General features: G+C 38.6%; 1 protein-coding gene across 2 annotated transcripts; it reads right to left on the reverse strand.

Annotated features, from left to right (window-relative positions):
* Positions 1–2,179: 2,179 nt before the first annotated feature.
* Positions 2,180–10,891, reverse strand: LOC104612821 (polyadenylate-binding protein RBP45-like). Of its 2 annotated transcripts, none has more exons than XM_088903195.1 (7): positions 9,967–10,891; positions 8,316–8,790; positions 4,913–4,968; positions 4,704–4,834; positions 4,062–4,158; positions 3,831–3,995; positions 2,180–2,464 (listed from the first exon to the last, which is right to left on the reverse strand). In XM_088903195.1, exons 1-7 carry the CDS (start codon positions 10,330–10,332, stop codon positions 2,462–2,464), a joined length of 1,293 nt encoding a protein of 430 aa, XP_088759321.1. In that variant the 5' UTR covers positions 10,333–10,891; the 3' UTR covers positions 2,180–2,461. The 2 variants fall into 2 exon arrangements, with proteins under 2 accessions (XP_088759321.1, XP_088759325.1); XM_088903199.1 differs by having other exon boundaries at positions 3,831–3,974; positions 9,967–10,766.
* Positions 10,892–19,178: the final 8,287 nt, after the last annotated feature.

Raw genomic sequence — 19,178 nt, forward strand, 5'->3', positions numbered from 1 at the left:
TGGAGTTACCGCAAGTCCCTCAGCTCCCGTCGCCTACAAAGAGGAGAAAAAGATGGAGTTCTCGCAGGTCCCTCAGCTCCCGCCGCCTACAAAGGAGAGAAGACCACATCATGCAAAGGGCAGTTGAGTTGCGCTACACCAGGGAGCTCCACCATCTTCTGAGTTACAGGCCACCTAGGAGCAGGTCAAATGACGAGTCCACCAAGGTAGCTCACCACCAGGGAGCTCGGCATAGCTCTCCCCTAGGCAATTCACCACCAGGGAGCTCCACCATCCTCTCCTGGGAGCAGGTCAAATGACAAGGTAATTAGCCAAAAAAAATTGATACATCACAAAAAATTGGTATATGACCAGAAACGGTTACATCAATTGGCATCATCTGTGGGAACATGCTACGAAAAACTAAGTTCACATCCTACAAAAACTAAGTTCTTATCTTACAAAAGCTAAGTCATCTTCTCCCGGAAAGCTAAGTCCTCACATTTTAAAAATCGAAGCTCTCGCTCTATAGTTTACATTTTTTATGAACTCAAAGACTATGTATGGAGCTAACAGACTAAATAACTTTACTTTCAATTCGGATAAAGCCTCATCAGTTCTCTTCGCAAGGTCCCCCCTACAAAGATGAGCTCTTTATAGCTTTTGCGGGAGTTGGCGGCCAACAGACTACATAGGCGCCCTTACTGGTCGAGCCTTCCAAGGCTCCCATGTGAGCTGACGACCTAAAGTTAGTATTGCTGCCCCCGAAGGTCGAGCTCCTAGTAGCTTCTTGTAGGAGTGGGTGACCAGCATTACGAAGCCGATGCAACGCAATCATAACTCTAGGCACCCACTTGGTCAGCTCGGCACCTCACAGGTAGCTCGGCACCCGGTCAGCCGAACACCTCATTGGTAGCTCGACACCTGGTCAGCTCGGCACCTGGTCAGCTCAGTACCTCATAGGCAGCTCAGCACCTGGTCAGTCCGGCACCTCACAGGCAAAGCCTTAAAGACCAAGTCGCCACTTCAGCACGGGCAAAGTCAAAAAAGAGTGGACTACGAGTCACTCTTAAAGCCTACGGGCTACATTACTACTTAAAGACCCAGTCTCCTCTTCGACACGGGCAAAGTCAAAGAAGAATAAACTACAAATCGCTCTCAAAGCCTACGGGCCACATTACTGCTTAAGACCCAGTCGCCTCTCCGACATAAGCAAAGTCAATAAAAATGGACTATGAGTTGCTACGGGCAGAGAACTCCAACATCCTCTAAATTACAGGCCACCTAGGAGCCGGTCAATTGATGAATCCACCAAAGTAACTCACCACCAAGGAGCTTAGCAGAGCTTGGGCAGCTCAGCATAGCTCGGGCAACTAGGCATAATTCTCCCCCAGGCAGTTCGCCACCATGAAGTTCCACCATCCTCTCCTGAGAACAAGTCAAAAGACACGATACATAGACAAAAAAAATTGATACGTGACCAATAACGGTTACATGACCATTCCAGCAGAAATGAGAATGGGCTGGATTCCAATTCTACCCAATCAAACAACTGGAATTCCATTCCGAATTCCAAACCACAATTACAGTGAACCAACTCTACCGATGCATATATTATTTTATTAAAGGGCCATTAACAAGGTCTGTCCTAGCTATCAAGGGTTGAAATTGGACTGAATAACGACATGATAATTCTCAAACTAGAACCTTGCATTCTCAGATTCGCCAAACCAATTAATCATAGCCCAGCCCCTTTGAACCTTAACAATTAAACATATTTGGATTGCCTTGATCAAAATTCAAATACAACTGTATTACTACAGAATGCAAGCAAAAAGACGTTTAAAGTCAACTGGATTCAATTCATGACACCCACCCATATACTCTTCCAACAATTATCAACCATGAGAAAATGATGGTTTAAATTGGAGCATTTTTTTTGTTAGGAGATTCAGTCTCCTAAAGAACCATTGCTGGATGTTGAATCAAAATTTCAATCACTAAATATTCAAAATACAAGGCACTTGATTTCTAAATTAGCTCCACCGAGTAGAACGAATTTGTTCGTACAACCTTTCCTGACTCACGAATCACGGAGCATAAGCAGAGTCATGACCAACTTTCTAATTATCATGTAAACCCAAAAAAAAATAGCTAAGACGATTAAACAATACACGAAAATCACAAAAGAAGCGCAGTGTAATCGTTTCTAAGCATATAAGAACTAGTTAAAAATAAGTTAATTTTCAATCATCCATGCTCATATTTGGGTCTTAAGTAAGAGTGGGGGAAAGAAGAAAGAAAAAAAGAGAACACGCACGACATGTCTGCAGCTTTCTAATTGTCGAACAGCTTCCAACAATAACACAACATCAAGAGCCAGACAAGCAGAATAGCAAAGTAGAGTTACAAATAATTCTCTCCAGATACGCAAAATGATACGTCTCCGCATTCGGAATACTAGTTCACAATAACAAGCAAATCACTGCGCAAAAGAAAAGTTTTAAAAAACTCTGATAAGTGATAAATATGGATAATTGTCAGAAACAGAATCTCTACCAAGCAGATTATCTTGAGACTAGATCTTAACAATGTAAAACAAAACATTTCGGATCTGTTCTGTTCCAGTAAGATACAAGAACTTGGTTTTACTCGCGCTTCGCAACTTATGAGCTACAAAGGTTTGTCTTTAACCAGATTGCACCTGACCAGAAAAACCAATATTTCATGGGCAAACCCACTTTGGGGGTGATTGTGAATCAAAGCATGTCCACAATTTGACTTCCAAAATACAGGTCAGACTCAGCTAGTCAGCAAAAGTGCGGGTGTATAATTAACCAAAAGGTCTGCTGCTGCATCAGCTCAAATTATGAACCCTCGCTTTTAAACGCCTCTATGTAATAGAGGTCCAATTATTTAAACTGTCCAATAGGGGACCTCTAGAATTTATATTTCCCAATTTACATATCTCATAATCAGTTGTTTACTCAAATCTTTTAAAATGAACAATGAAACTAGGAAACAAATAAAAACTAGCATCCATGTGACAAATAAGCAAAGGCTGTGAGTTTCACCTGTCAGTTGTAAAGTGTAATTTACGTTGCAATATGGTTACATAAATTTTAAGAATAATATAAAAAATCATGATAATTAATATTTATTTAAATATTATTTATGTGATATTATAAAGAAATATTATTTATGTGAGGCATGTCAGATTCCAACTCAACCACCTCATCCAAACAAAGAAATGATGGGTGAATCTATGATGTAATACAAATTTGTACAATTATCAATTTGGACATGTTTTACATTCAATAAAGTGTATATTAAACTTATTCCTGTTGCGTGTTCCTCCTTTTTGTGATCACCTGTTCTTCTGTTTTAACTCTTGCAAAGAAAGACCTTAGGATGTAGTTTTTTACGCAGCATTTGTTTTCAGTTTAAATATTTGTCAATGTAAAAGTACATAGATGGAGTTCCAACACTGATCAGTTTAAATGAGTGAACCGTTACAAAATGAAAGGCATGGTTACGGATGTAAATACCTACAATGATTTTATCGATGCTGTCTTTACATCAATTATCGGTGTAAAACTCTACCATGAGTGGAGTTTACATCGATTTTCGATGTAAAACTACATTAAAAACCAGGAGTGTAGTTTTACACCCGTCCGTATTTACACCGAAAACAAACGCAGCCTTAATATCTTTATTGTTTATCAGAAGTCTAACAAAACTAGTAATTGAGAGAAACCCAATCTAGATTTTTGAAAAGGAAAAACACAGGCCATGTAATGGCATCATTATCGTCATAAAGTAGTTTATTCTAGAAAGAACACAAGATTCACCTGTTGTTGGTAATTCCCATATCCAGGATAAGCTCCATAGGCATACATATTTGGATCTTGAGGAGGTGGAGCATATCCATAGGCCTCATATCCTTGTCCATAGCCATAATATCCTCCATTCCACTGATTTGGATCTGGTTGTGGCTGTTCCCACCCAACAGAGTCCTGTAAATTTGTCAGATTCATGGGATTATGTAAATATGAATTCAACAACGCAAGTGATATTCAAACCTGTTTACTGGAAGGACTGCGTCCCCATGAAAGCCGAATATTTTGTCCCCCCAACTGGGTTCCATTCAACATCAGCAATGCCTCCTCTGCACAAGCTCTGGTGCACAATGAACAAACAATAAAGGAATTGGTCAGATGTACTGAAATTTTAACTCTGCCAGTATGAGCTTGCCTAACACTAATGGTCCAACTCCCAAGCACAGATAAAGAAGGGTTGTCTCGGGCTGGCAGACAGTATTTAAAACTCTTGCAAAACTCTTATGGTAATGGATGGCAATCAGATGTGCTGTTATTTCGACACAGTAATGAATATAATAATCAGGCTTACCAATCTGTTTGTTTTTATCATGTTATTCAGGACCAGTTGGTTACTCGATTGCGGCAATTCTCTAAAAGCTAATGTTTCAATACGTGCATGAGGTATGTGTGGTTAGAGAGGTGGGAAGAACATACAAGTGGAAGAAGACAGACAGGTTTATCATTAAATGGCTGGTTTCAACAAAAGAGGTGCTATCCTTGTTCGGATTTATGGTTAGAGAAACCAAGGCTCTAGCATCCAACCTGAACTGTTTATTAGGGTAAAGTGCTTTTCACATATACAAAATAAAAAGTCACTCGTTAAAAAAAAAAAAAAGTAGCAACCTGTTGACAAATTGAACAAAACCACAACGTTTGCCTACAGGTATCTTCACATGAACCAACTCCCCAAATTGGCTGAAGACTTGTCTCAAATGATCATCAGTAACATTAGAATCCAACCCACCAACGAATATCTGCAGTCACAATTTTGGTAAGCCAGACATGCAGCATAAAAGATCATGTCCACATCTAAAACAGAACAAAGTACCCACAGTTGTATTATTTGGATCATTCTCGTTCTGTGTTCCTTGAGTGTTCTGGTAAGGAGCTGCAAATAACAAATACACGTGAAAAGGGAAAGAGAGTAACAAAGCAGTATATGGTGCCTAATCAGGATAACTATAATTGGGGATAGAACACCAGACCACAATAACCTATTGCGACTGTAAGTTTTCCTGATAATGGCATTTATGAACAATTTTATAGAAAAGGAAAGGAAATGTCTATGAAGATGGTCTACAAGTAGTAGAATTTCCCTACTGCTGTGGAGTTTTGTAATGCCACTATACTATTGATTATGTGAATGAAAAAATAAGCACATAAACAAACCAAGCATAGCGATGTGCATGCTCAGAATCTTGAATTTTACCGTCACCTTGGTAGAAAACAAAATAATACAGAACAAATAAAGAATGGTACATCACCTAAATGCTTTAGTCTCCACCTTCTACTGCAAAACATTGTCACCTTCGCTATAATTTTTTTATTGCTGGTGTGCATATGTAGAATCCTTCTCACGGGTCATGCATGGTTAACTACATCTGGGGATGCCTCTCCAGAATTATGTATCAATTTCCAGGCTATGTAAATTACCATAACATTTTTAATCCGAGAAAGCATAAACTTGAGTGTAACATTCAATGTAGAAGTGCTCCATCCTCCCAGGTTCTGGTCATCAGAGAACAGGAAAAAGCTTGCATGAAGTGCCCTTCATGCCAATAGTAAAACATCATATCTTCACTTGGCTAACAAAGCCACTACATCTATTTTTTTCACAAAAACAGATCCATATGTTTTATAATCTTATCCACATATTTATAGTAAGTAATAAAACCATTCTATATAAAAGCTTCAGTACTCTTCACTTTTAACCACCCTGATTCTTAACAGTGAGAAGCAATTCCCAGTGACATAGCTAGAAGACTACTCTATCCTACTACTCTAAAGTGTTAAACAATTCCTAGAGATGCAGCTCTAAACTTAACCTACCCAGGTGCTCACAGACCTACAGATTATAGACTGAAAAATAAGGTTAAAAGACCTTACTTCAGAATCACAGGTTCATGGCATCATGGAGATGTAGTACTGTGTTGGCAGACACTTGCAAGTCATATTAATAATAGAAACCCAGCACCGGTAGCCTCTTCAAAGCCTTGTACATGAAGATAGAAGGTTAAGGGTAATGAAGCATTTCAGCTGGAAAATAATCAAAACTTAAAATATTAGTTCCGGTTCGCCTACCCTCCAATATATTAGTTACAGTCTGCCTACCCTAAGGTAACTCTACTCCAGTGTGTTGGCAGACACTTGTAAGTCATAATAATAATAATAGAAACCCAACACCTGTGACTTCAAAGGCTTGTAGATGAAGATAGAAGGTTAAGGGTAATGAAGCATTGCCAGCTGGAAAATAATCAAAACTAAAAATAGACAAACTAACTAGCATTACATAATACATATAACAAAACTTAATCTTTCCTTTTTCCCATATTATAAATGGTATCATTTCCATAAGAAGAAAATGGACCAAGGCTACCAGTTCCGACCCAACTGTCTATGACCTCCAAAATCTAAAGGGAAGAACAAACAACCAGAAAATGTAAAAAAGAGAATAAATGTAAGTGGTAAAATAACTGAGATAACAGGAACATATTCTCTGAGTATGGTTACAGATACTTGTACTAGATGGCATGGCTATAACAAATGCAGCTTAAGTTTTAGACGGCATATGGTTTCTGAGAAAATTGAAAAAAAAAGGGAAAAGAAAGATGTGGGGAAATATTTATTTTACAAAATCCCTTCTTAAGAAATTCCAAACAACATTCTTTTTCTAACCACAGCCTTAACGGATCACCATCCAGAATATGAACCAATGATGGTTATCATACCAACCTTGCAGCCCACCGGCTTCCAATGTCCTATGCACTCGAATGTTCCAGGCATTAAAAAAACTCCAACAACCAAGCATGTATAATTGGTGCATAAATTCCAATAGACATTTTTTATATCAGGAATAGCTGACCAACTTATATTAACATATACTGCCTCATTTTTACCCATTTAATTCCAAATTCAATAAAAATGGACATTCTGGCAAACAGGGTACTAGATTGCCAGCAGGGAAAGAGAGAGACTTAGAGATCATGTGTTTATAATTTGACGGCAGAAACTGCAGATTGGAGTAGGGATTAAAACAGATATGCAGCTACATTGACATCCACGTTCATATTGGATAGTTATTTACTTAAACTAACCTAATCCCCAAGTGCCCAAATGCAGTTGGATATCACCATAACACTTGACAGTCCAGCAAGATAAACAAGCTAGAACTAATAATCATATGTCACGTTTCCATCCTAACTGGAAATGTCTTTGTACAATTAACAATTGAAAAAGAAATGGGGAAGGCAACCTAATGTAGAAAGGATAACAATGAGTTGCAAATGACACAAGATGTCCTAGGCATGGGAGGAGCTAAAGAATACCATGGCAACATTAAAACAACTTAAAGAGTGGCAGACTGCTAAACACAGCTCTATACATCAGGAGTTGAAAGCACCAATAGTTGCTATTTCAAATTAAAGAAAAGTACAGTTTTGTCCTCCTATGGAATGAAAAATTGGAAATGTGAATCAGAACTGAGCATGGGGTAACAAAGAAAAGAAACCAACTTCAACAATTATACCATAAAGGTGTAAAAGGATCTGATTCACAAGGAACTAAAGTATTGATTCTACTGAGTGAATGTACCAAAAAAGCAAAAAAAAGGAACTACCAAAACAATAAAATTTTGGAACAGCGGACAAAATGTAAACTGGCTGACAGGCCTTTAAATATAAGGTAACTGGTAAAAGTAAATTGAGAATGTAGCAAAGTGCCACATAAATGTGAAATTAAGGACAAAATTGATGACATAAACAGAAAAAAACTGACCTAGACGAGGCCACGCACTAAAGGGGAATCATTTCGGCTGAAATCAGTTCCAGGCCCCTACATGAGAGAGCCTCTCGGCATCCTGCTTTGAGACAACATGAGTTCTATAAGTGTTTGCAAGTTTCAATTGCATTAAATGTGCCCAATTGTACAAAGGAAAGAACTGGAAGGAAATGACTTGTAAGCTTCTGTTTATCTTCAAGTTCATAACTGAAGGAGAAACAAACTTAAGAACAGCATGTCATAATAATGCCTCAAGAAAGGTTAAAGCATACATCCCATGCTTGAGAGAAATGCTAACACAAAACAAAAGGATACAAAATAAACAACATTTGTTTTTAGAACATTAGTTTTCATAAGAAATAAGCATCTACCCTACAATGATTTTACATTTTAGTACTAAAAAGCAGACATTGAAAAAAAATGATAACAAGAGTAACAATATAAAAGTCAAGTGCATACCTTTCGAATATTGCTGACCACCTACATTCTTCTTTGTAGTAGCAGGACCAATGCGCATGGGCCGTGTTGAACAGAAAATTCCATTCATTTCAGTCATAGCACGTATCTGTTCACTTTCATCCCCAAATCTAACAAACCCGTATCCCTTTGAACGTCCAGTAGTTCTATCAGTTACAACCTTCGCACCCTTCACAGAAGGGTAGTGACTCCTGAATGTCTCTTGTAACATGTAGTCCGTGACATCAGAAGCTAGATCACCAACAAAAATTGTAAAGTCAGCGCTGTCATCTGGACGCCTCTCACCCAAACCAAAAGAAGCCCAGTTCAGCCTAAAGTTTTGCTCAGCATTGGGCATTAGTGTGCCATTGTACGTTTGTAAGATCCTTTCAGCTGCAGGACGAGTTACAAACTCAATGAAACCATAACCCTCTGATTGACCGGTTTGTTTATTGCGGATCACTTTCACAGAAGCAACCTATAAACAGAAACAAATATAACCATCAAACTGAGAGTGTCAGAGAAACAAATAACAACTTAATCAATCAGAAAAGCAAACAATTATAATTTAATACACAAGGAATGCACATAAAAAATAATATTACAGACTAGCACAACTGCTCGATCCTTCCTGAGTTCTGTTAAAGGCAGCAGAGCACAAAAAAATACAAAGTGCATTAATACCTTATTGGAACCAAAGGCACTTTCAAGAATTATTCACAGTCACAATGCATTTATGACCATCAATAAAGAGTAAATCTATGACGCCAGAAAGATATGATTGGTTAGAACTTTTATCAGACTGATCAATTGGCTATAAGCATTTTAAATATCATGCCTTTCTGGCATTGTAGTTGGACACTTGGACCCATTGGTACAAAATAATGTGTTTATAACCCAGTTCCATTAAGAAAACATTCAGAATAGACATTAAATGAGAACCTCATTCCTCTTCAGTTATTCCAATAAAACAACAGTGCAGAGGAGAAGAATAAGTGTAACAAATATTAACAACAAAATAACAGTGCATAATGAAGGCCAGAAAAAATGTCAATGTCCCACAATATCGGCCAAATACCTCAAGTAGTTGACCATGGCCCGGATAATGTAGCCAATATTTCATTCATAAAACACTTTCCCCTTCCCAATGAACCCCTGAACCTTTATGGCCTTGCTGTCCACTCATCCTGAAGAAATAGAAGTTACTCTATGAGCAATGAAGTATACCTTGCCCTTGTGGTGTTTTGGTATTCCATACAAGTAAAGACATGATAACTCCACCACACAGACACACACAGGAGAGAGTGGGGGGATTGTGGTATTTTTTATTGTTGATGGGCGAATAACTGATAAGACAATTTATACAACTATATCATCGTTTTCTGCCACGAAATCATCAACTATACAAGACGAGGTTGCTCAAAATCCTGTTCGTAGCAAACCCAAGTGAATTTTTTATGTTGTTGTGCCTATGTATTAAAGGAAAGAAAACACTGCTTAAGATCAAACGAATAGCTCGTGACATATGAAGCACCTGAATGATCCCAATTCCCGAACTAAAAGCAACTTTTAGAACTTAATCGTGCAAGAAAATATATCAACAACTAAAGAAAACAACGTATAATGGGAAGAGCATTGAAAAACAGCTCGTTACCTCGCCCGTGTGAGCGAAACAGCTGTGGATATAGCTCTCCTCCATCCAGTACTGCAAGTCTCCGATCCAAAGCGTCCGGACCTCGTCTGCGCTTGTGGGTTGTGTAGGTGGATACTGATGCTGTGGCTGCGGCTGCGGCTGCTGCGCTTGGGGCTGAGGTTGCTGGGGTGGCACTTGCGGCTGTTGCACTTGAGGGGGCTGCTGGTTCCACACTGGAGGGGGTTGAGGCTGAAGAGGCTGCTGTGGTGGCATCATCATCCACTGCTGTTGCGGCGGTGGTTGTTGCTGCGGATGCTGCTGGTGCTGTTGATCCATTTGTGGAGGAACCATCGGTGGTGGAACAACGCCTGTTGCAGGTTGCATCATCTTCGGAAAAACCCTAAGCGATGATAGATATCGAAAAGAACCCTAACCCTAACCCACTGCCAGATAAAGAAATCCGAGCACTAGATAGAGCCCTACCAGTCCAAAAACCTCTACAGACTGTAGTGATAACTGGATTGAAATATGTAATCTTGATAAAAAGAAGTTGAAAGAAAAACGACGGAGTATAAGAACCAACCCTGTAAAGAAAAACAACGACGATAAACAATAGGTAAGGTTGTACCCCTTACCGTACAACAGGAGACTAATGAGAGACGATGGATTGGGATTAGAGAAACCCTAACCCTAGAAAGGTTTTCTGAGAGAAGGTCCTTTGAGAAGTGATACTGGTTTTAAATGTACAGGCAGGCCGACAGGGGGGAATGGAGATTACGATAGAGTTGGACTATGATGCCGAAAAAACTTGCAACCAATCACCGGTATCATACTAGTGGTAACCAATCATATGATCGTTTATCAAATTGATGAGGGTTTTGATTGGTGAAACTGTTAAAGCCTTTACACGGTATCATATCTTTCGGGCAGCATTCAAAAGAAATAGTTGTACTCATGACCCTGTGAGGCTGTGACCCGTGACTCGTTAGGAATACGATCGGAACCGGGTCGGTTTCGAATCGGGCCAATATTTCGGTTCGAATCGTCCTTTTTGGGTTGGGTTGGCAAAGCTTTGCTCTAACTTTTAACCCTATATTTCCTCTTTTTTTAAGAAACTTCTAACCCTAAATTTAGGTTAGGGTTGATTGACTGGTCAGATGCAAATGGTTCAATCGCTTAGATCAATGGCCTTTGACCAAAACAACATTTTTTAATCATTAAGACGGGTTTAATTGTCAGATTCAAATGGTTTGAATGGTTTAACCACCTACATCAACACCAATTTAAAAAAAAAAAAATCTGAAAAATGGGTGACCCCAACTTGACCCAACCCAATTTCTTTTCGGGTTCGATCAGGTTGTGTCATACCGCCTTAGACCCTTGTCCACTTTTTTCAAGTTGGGTCAACCTCCGCTAAAATTTCTAACAACTGCTTTAACGCCCCCCCATATTTCCAATAAAATTATACAAGTTGACCCCTTAACAAAAAAATTGCATTTGTAAATATAATAAAATTTTGATTTTGTTTAGGATAATATTGAAATATTCATTGAATGAGAAATAAAAACAATTAGAGAACATCTTTTCAAAATAAAACCTCTTTTTTCTCCTCTCCACCCTTCCTCTCGCCAATGCGTTGTTGTTGTATATGAAGATGTGATGTCTAAATAGAGATATAAGAATTAGGGGTGCTCAACAAAAATTGAGAAATCCAATCGAAAAAAAATATGATTAATTAAGGCGATGTTCCGAAGTGTGGTAAAACCTTGATATATTGGGTTTCAAATCACCCCACACCTTATTCAATCGTTCGGTTGTGGTGTGGCATTGTTTGAACTCCATCATATCGTGGTGTGGTGTTTATCGCGCCTAAAATATTGGCCACAGGTTTTTCTCATGGCCTCAGCCACGCCCCGGGTATTATAGCCCCAACGCCGGCTACGGTGTTTCACAAGCTCATTTTTAATATTTTAAATTATAGTTAATTAAATTTATTTTATTATTAGTTATTATTTTATTAGTTCTTTTATATATGTATTTTATATTTTTATATTACTTATAATTTTTTATCAATATTAGTTTTTCAATTTATTATTACTATTACTGGTTTTTTAATTACTATTTTATTATTAATGTTTTAAATTTTTAATCAAAACTAATTTGTAGTGTTTTTGATCCACCATTAGCCCGACCAGTTAAACCACTCGAGCCATCACCCAATCACAATTATGTATATGATTTTAGTAAAACTCAGTGGATGGTTACAACTATTGACTTGGTCAAAACTATCCAACCTAGACAGATGGACCGTTGACCCATTTGACCTAGTGACCAATTGGGTCATGGGTTGCATACTATCTATGTCTACAAACTTTGAGAGGCCATAACTTTGCATTCCGATGCATGATTGAGATGATTTTTTTTATTTTTGGAAACTTTTCGAGATCTATGTGTCCCAAGGGGCCATAGGCGCCTAGCCCCGTTATTTTTGCCAAAAAAAAATTTTGGGCCTCAATTTACAATTTTTAATATTTTTTACAAATAAAAAAATTAAAAACAAAAATCAAATATAAAATAATGCATATATTGCATATAGAACATAATTATACATTGTTTATTAATAAAATACATGTTTATACATATCCATACACACACATACATACATACATATATATATGGATTAATGTATTGTTGGTGTGGCATGGTTTAGCCCGTTTGACCCAAAACGGTTGAACCAATGACTTGTGACCCGAAGGCAAACACAGTTTGGCCTTTGGGTTGGTTTTTAAAACATTGATATTTTTTTATTTTTTATCACATGTTAAACTAATTCATACTATTCATTTGCATTTAACTTAAAAACACCAAAAAAAAGTAGGAAAATTTATAGTTTGAATGGCTCAACATTTAAAATTAGGTTATAGGTTGGTTCAGAAACCAACAAAACTCTAGCAGCCGGCTCTATATTTCAAATTATAAAAACTCCCCCCCCCCCCCCACCATGTCATCGGAGACTTATGTGGCTATTGCCAATATGGGATTCTTAACCTATGTTGGACACAACAAAAAGCCTATATTGAAATTGCCATGAATATTGTGTTGTTTAAAAATAAAAAGGGTTTTTAGTCTCTCTCCACTCCCTCTATCTTTCAATCTCTCTCCCACTCTCCCACTCTCATAGTCGTCTCTCTCTTCTCAACGATTGTATGATTTAAAAATAAACAAAAATGGTTGTTGGTTTCTGATGGCGAATTTGGCCCTCCAATGACATTGTGACACGTGGCATCTCGGAACAAATAGGTGACATCCAAAACCATTTAGGCAAAAACTTGCCTTAGCCAAGATGATGGTGTCCCAGCTGTCAACTTGGCACAGGCGCCAAACTGGCAGCCTGGCATAGGCGCCGACCTGTTGACCTAACAAAGGCGTCGGGTTAGACAGTGTATGCCCTTAGCTCCAATCAAAATGATGTACATTATGACATTTAATAAAGTACATATTTGATCCATGTTATTATGGTATGTTTCTGTGTAATACCCTTAAACTGGACACATATGAGACTCATGTTAGTTTAAAATCTTCACAGTCGTTGGATAGATCTAGGGAGATTTATTCTGCCAAGGCAGACACTGATGTGCCGCCAAGTTGGTTGGGGTGGCTTGTCTCAACTGCCAGGGTGAGACCTGAGGTACCTGCAAAGTGGGTTTTTCTTGAAACCCTGAACCGAACCAAAATTCCAGTATTGCCCTGGACCTTGGAGATTGATGGGCAAAACTGGAATGTTACACCTGACCCCTAGACTCGATTATGATACTGCACGAGGTGTCAGACTGGGCTATCTTTGATATGCCAATTAGTAAGATCCTTAGAGGGGGTCAAAACCTGGGTATGTTGAGACAGTCCAAGAATTCTCTGAGTGGGTGATCATAGTGACAGGATCAGTCCCTTTATTGGACAAAGGTAATGATCGGGGATGCACTCTCTCTGATGGAAATCAAAGCTGCTAGTAGCCGATTTCAATCGTTGAAATTTGTTTTTTGCAATATATATATATATATATATATATATATATATATATATATATATTGTAGTTTCAAAATGTTTGCAAAAGGTTTTAATTCCCGGGATCCATGTGAGTAAAGAGTGTAGCACTGTTCCTTGCAGCCGAGGGAGAGGTCCTCTCTTGTCAGGCAGTGTTTGATCATTACAGGCTGAGAGGTTAAGTGTAAAACCATTGAGGGTAATACGTGATGGGCTAATCTTGCATCTGCCCACAGTCCTTGGGTTTTTATAAGGTGTCTTGACCCAGGGACCACTCAGTGTAAGTGTTGGGCCCATTAAGAGCCCATGGTGATGGGCTCAGAGGTTTACTGTCCATAACAGTGAATTCGGCCAGGCCTTGTAACAGAGGCTAGGCTGAACCCATGTGCCTGATGTGTAGATCAATGTTTTTGTCCCACACCATACAAGGAAATCTAACTGGGCAGCAGTTTGGAAGGTTATTGAGCACATGGACTTAATGGGCCTAAAGCCCAATTCGAACTGGTTTAATTAGATTAATTAAAGAGGGGCGGATCTGGGATTTGGATCAGCAGATAGGATAAGGGATTATCCTGATCCACTCAGAGAGTCTTAATCCAAATACAAATTTGGATTTGGAAACTCCTAATAAGTTTAGGAGGGTTGATCTAATCTACAGATAAGATAAGGGCTTATCATTATCTCTTAAAGAATGTCCAGATTCAAATAAGGATTTGAATTAAGAAACTCCTAATGGGATTAGGAGTTGATCTCTTTAAGGCTATAAAAGGAGGAGGGGGGCGAATCGTTCAAAAACAACATTAAGATCTTAGATCCGAGAGAGAAGCCAACAACAGTAAGACCGCACCATCTTCTGTTCTTGCACCCTCCTCCTGTTGCCGCCATTGCCAGTTCGTTCTCCACTATAGGAGTAATCAAGAAGGGTTCTTGATATTAGTTTTTGGAGAAAAACTGATATGAAGTCGTGCTCACAAACCCTCCATCGAATTCTTGCTGAAGGATTTGGTTCTTGTGAAGAACCACCTACTGATTCTGCTCCACCCTACGCTGTGTCATCTTCAATGGGAGCAGTCTTTGGAGTTTTCCTTGGGTTTGAACACCTTCGTTGGGAGTTACTGTTACTCCGTATCAGGTATATCCCTTTCCTACCTTTTGGTTTCAGATCTGGTTCGATTTAGGTTCAAGATTGATCATTGATAATGCAGATTTTCTAAAACAGGGAATGTGATTCCCACATGGGAGAGAGAAATTTTTGAAATTTCGCCCTACCTTCCTGTAGGGTTCGGCTATCCATATGATGGATCTCTCATCCCTTCACGCCGAAATGGCAGCCTGGCACAAGCACCGACTTGGCGACCTGGCACAGGCGTCGACCTGGCGACCTGGCATAGGCGCCGACTTGGTGACCTACGTGACGTGCTCGCCGACAAATTCGGCATGCATATCCCAACACTTCCACGATTCTTGGAAGTTGGCCCATGTACCGAACGATCCAGAGGGTGGTCAACGTGCATGGCGGTTGCCTCCGGAAATCTCGGACCACTTAGGCGACCTCTCGGAAAGTTTGGATACGGTGCGTGAAGCCCACGCCAGACAATGCCGATATAATGGCACAAACCCCAATGGAATGGAGGGGGGCAAGTAAGCATATTCTAGCTCTCATACTTTATGATTTTTTGCTCGCAGTCTACTATAAGAGTACTGACTTAATCATCGGAGCGACTTCGCCGGGTTACCCACCCCGGTCCTCTGACATTGATTCTTTGCAGGTCTCTAAAGAACTACGAAGCTCAACAATCAATCCAGCTCGCCACCAGTTAGCTCGACACTCTGGTTAGTTTGGCACCTAATAGGCAGCTCGGCCCTCTGGTCAGCTCGACAATCTGGTCAGCTTGGCACCTAATAGGCAGCTCGACACTCTGGTCAGCTCGGCACTCTAGTCAGCTCAACACTTGATAGGTAGCTCGACACTCTGGTCAGTCCGGCACCTAACCTGCCCAACTCGGCCCAGTCAGTTCGACACCTAACCTGCCCAGCTCGGCCCAGTCATTTTGGCACCTAGCCTGCCCATCTCGGCCCAGTCAATTCGGCACCTAACCTGCCCAGTTCGGCCCAGACAATTCGGCACCTAAACCTGCCCAGCTTGGCCCAATCAGTTCGACACCTAACCTGCCCAGCTCGGCTCAGTTAGTTCGGCACATAACCTGTCCAGCTCAGCTCAGTCAGTTCGGCACCTAATCTGCCCCCAGCTCGGCCTGGTCAACCCGACATCCAGGTCCTCATCTAGCAAAAGTTCTCCACTTCGGCCTCTAAATCACTGACCACCTGGAAGCAAACCAAATGGCGAGGTACTTAGCCAAAAATTGATTCACAGTTTCTATACTTACGTATTCTTTGTCAATCTCTCTCTCTTTCTCTTTCCTTCTCCCTCAATCTTTATCGTTCTCTCTTAGTCTCTTTCCTTGCTCCTTCTCTCATTTTTAAAATTTTTCTTACACACTTATACAATATTAATCAAACCCTATAAAAAAACATAAGACCAATCACTTGTACAATCAAGTTATAAACTTCTATCAAGTAGGTGTGAATTTTATAGCCAAGAGTTTCTTGTGAGTTTTTATCAAGTTGAGCTAAGGAAGTTAGAACCATACCAAGTTGGTCTTATGTTTAATACATTATGGTTAATACCATATAAGTGTGTAAGAAAAATAAAAAAAAAAGAACGAGAAAGAGAACATGAGAGAAACTGAGGGAGAATGATTGAGATTGAGGGAGAATGAGAGATCAACCGAATGAGAAAACGAAGGAGAAGAAGAGATTAATTGAGAAACATAATGACATAGATCGAGGGAGAACAATAGATTGACAAAGAAGTAGAGATTGATAGAGAGATTGTAAAACCTTTTTTTCAAATCACATAGTCATTGAGTAGAGAGACGACTATGAGAGTGAGAGAGTGGGAGGGAGATTGAAAGACAGAGGAAGAAACTGAAAACCCTTTTTATTTTCAAATAACGCAGCATTAAGGGCAATTTAATATACGCATTTTGTTGTGTCCAACATGGATTAAGAGTTCCATGTTGGCAACAACCACATAAACTTTCAATGACATGGCAGAGGCTTTTATAATTTGAAACATATAGCCACATAAACCAGTTTGCAGCATCATTTTAAATGTTGATTTGGCTCAAACTATAATTTCCCAAAAAATATTACTCTTGATCGACGGTGTAGATCACCTCAGGTTGTGTATATGAGATACACATAATCAAAATACAAGGTGTGGCTTGAACCACTCAACACCTTGTAGAACACCTATATAAGTGTGGTGTGGTTCAAACTACCAAATTTTAACCATAGTATAGAATGCTTATTTTGCTATAGCATGGTATGGTTGAGAATACACCTCCTAATTTCTCGACCACACTACAAAACACCTTGTAAATCGAATGGTTCAGTATCAGTTCAGTATTTTTCAAAAAACTGATGGTATCAATTCAGCTTTAGTTATCCTAAAAGAAAAACCAATAGTTAACCAAACCAATTAGTATAATTTATATGTGTTATATATACTAACGGAGACCCGTGTGATGCACGGGATGTTTTTTAAAAATAAAATATATTATTAAGAGAAAAAATGAAGTAACATTGATTCACCAAAGTTTTTATATATTTATAGTTCTTTACATATAGAAAAATAATATTCTTTGCCTTTTTAGTTATTGAGCTTCAAACTTATTCCTTTTTACATAGCCAAAGAATGTGCTTAACATGAGATCAATAACCAATTTAAAAAACAATTTCAAGTTTCAACTGACGAAGATAACCAAAGGTTCATGTTAAGTGATTTTTATTGTTGAACAAGAAAAATCCATGAAACAAATATACATCAAATTAAAAAAAGAATAGCGAAAAACCTAATAACCCATGGAAAGGAAAATGGTTTATTTAGACTTTTATATAAGAAGAAAGTTGGTTCACCTCATGTATTGGTGGGCAAATTTGGGCCAAAAATAGGGTTCATATTTAGGTTGGCCCCTAACTTAACCTAATCCATCTAGTTAACACCCCTGCATTATTACATAGAGCCAAGAGGGATTAAAGAGATTTAGGAGGAAAAGAGGGATTTAATGGGAAGGATAAATGTTACAAACATTGACTATTAAAGCAAGAGAGAGAGAGGGGGGAGAGAGAGAGTAATGGTGTTATTGTAGAGTAAATATGGAATTTATGATAGATGATGAAGACTCATTAGGGTTTTAATTTTGTCTTATTATATTTTTAATGATTTCATTTAAAAATAAATATGTACATGTGCGAGAAAGGAGAGTAGGAGGAGGCACATATGAGCTCTAGCGGTGATTCATGCAATGTATAGGGTGCTGTATTTCTACTTCTTTATCTGTAGAATAGTAGAAAAAATTTCTTTTTTTTTTAGTTATTGAGCTTTAAACTTTCCTTTCTATATAGCTTATATATTATGAGGAGCGCATAAACCAACTAATGATGGCACAGTAACTACAAAAAATCCTGCCTTTAGCAACATGCACTTGTTACAGTTACAAATGATTGTTGCCAAAGCAAAATTTTATCAATACTTGATCAATGTTGTTGCCAAATTAAATGAATTGACAACAAGGGTTACTTAACTGTTGCTCATTGAATATCAAACTTTTACCAAAGCAATGAACTGGAAACAAAGGGTATCACTCGTTGCTACTTGTATCTCCAACTGTTACTAAATCAATGTATTGATAACAAAGGTTAATCAATTATTGGTAATTACATCTTTGATTGTTGTTAATTTCATTGAACCTTTGGCAACAATCATAGAAAATCATAGTTATAGACACATTTAACACATTAACAAATAGATTAAAGAACAAGAGTTTACTTTAATGGATAAGATTTAACACTCAAGTCCATGATAGCCCAAAAAAAGTGCCTCAAAAAAACATATTTTATATTATGGGTCAAGTTTGGTAAATTTTGGCTTAATCCAAACTTGACAAGGTCGACTATATCAAATTTGATTTGACTAGCTAACTCAGTTTTTGCTACTACCAGAACAGGAATTGAAACAAGTCCAGGAGTTATTTAACCAAGCAGCGGACAACTGTCTGAACTTGAAGAAACCTGATTGAAGATTAAGGAAGGCAGTTTGGATCCCATGAGTTTAATTCTGGCAATTT

This window comes from Nelumbo nucifera, chromosome 1 (assembly GCF_055504915.1).
Source record: "Nelumbo nucifera cultivar China Antique chromosome 1, China Antique-T2T, whole genome shotgun sequence".
Lineage (NCBI taxonomy): Eukaryota > Viridiplantae > Streptophyta > Magnoliopsida > Proteales > Nelumbonaceae > Nelumbo > Nelumbo nucifera.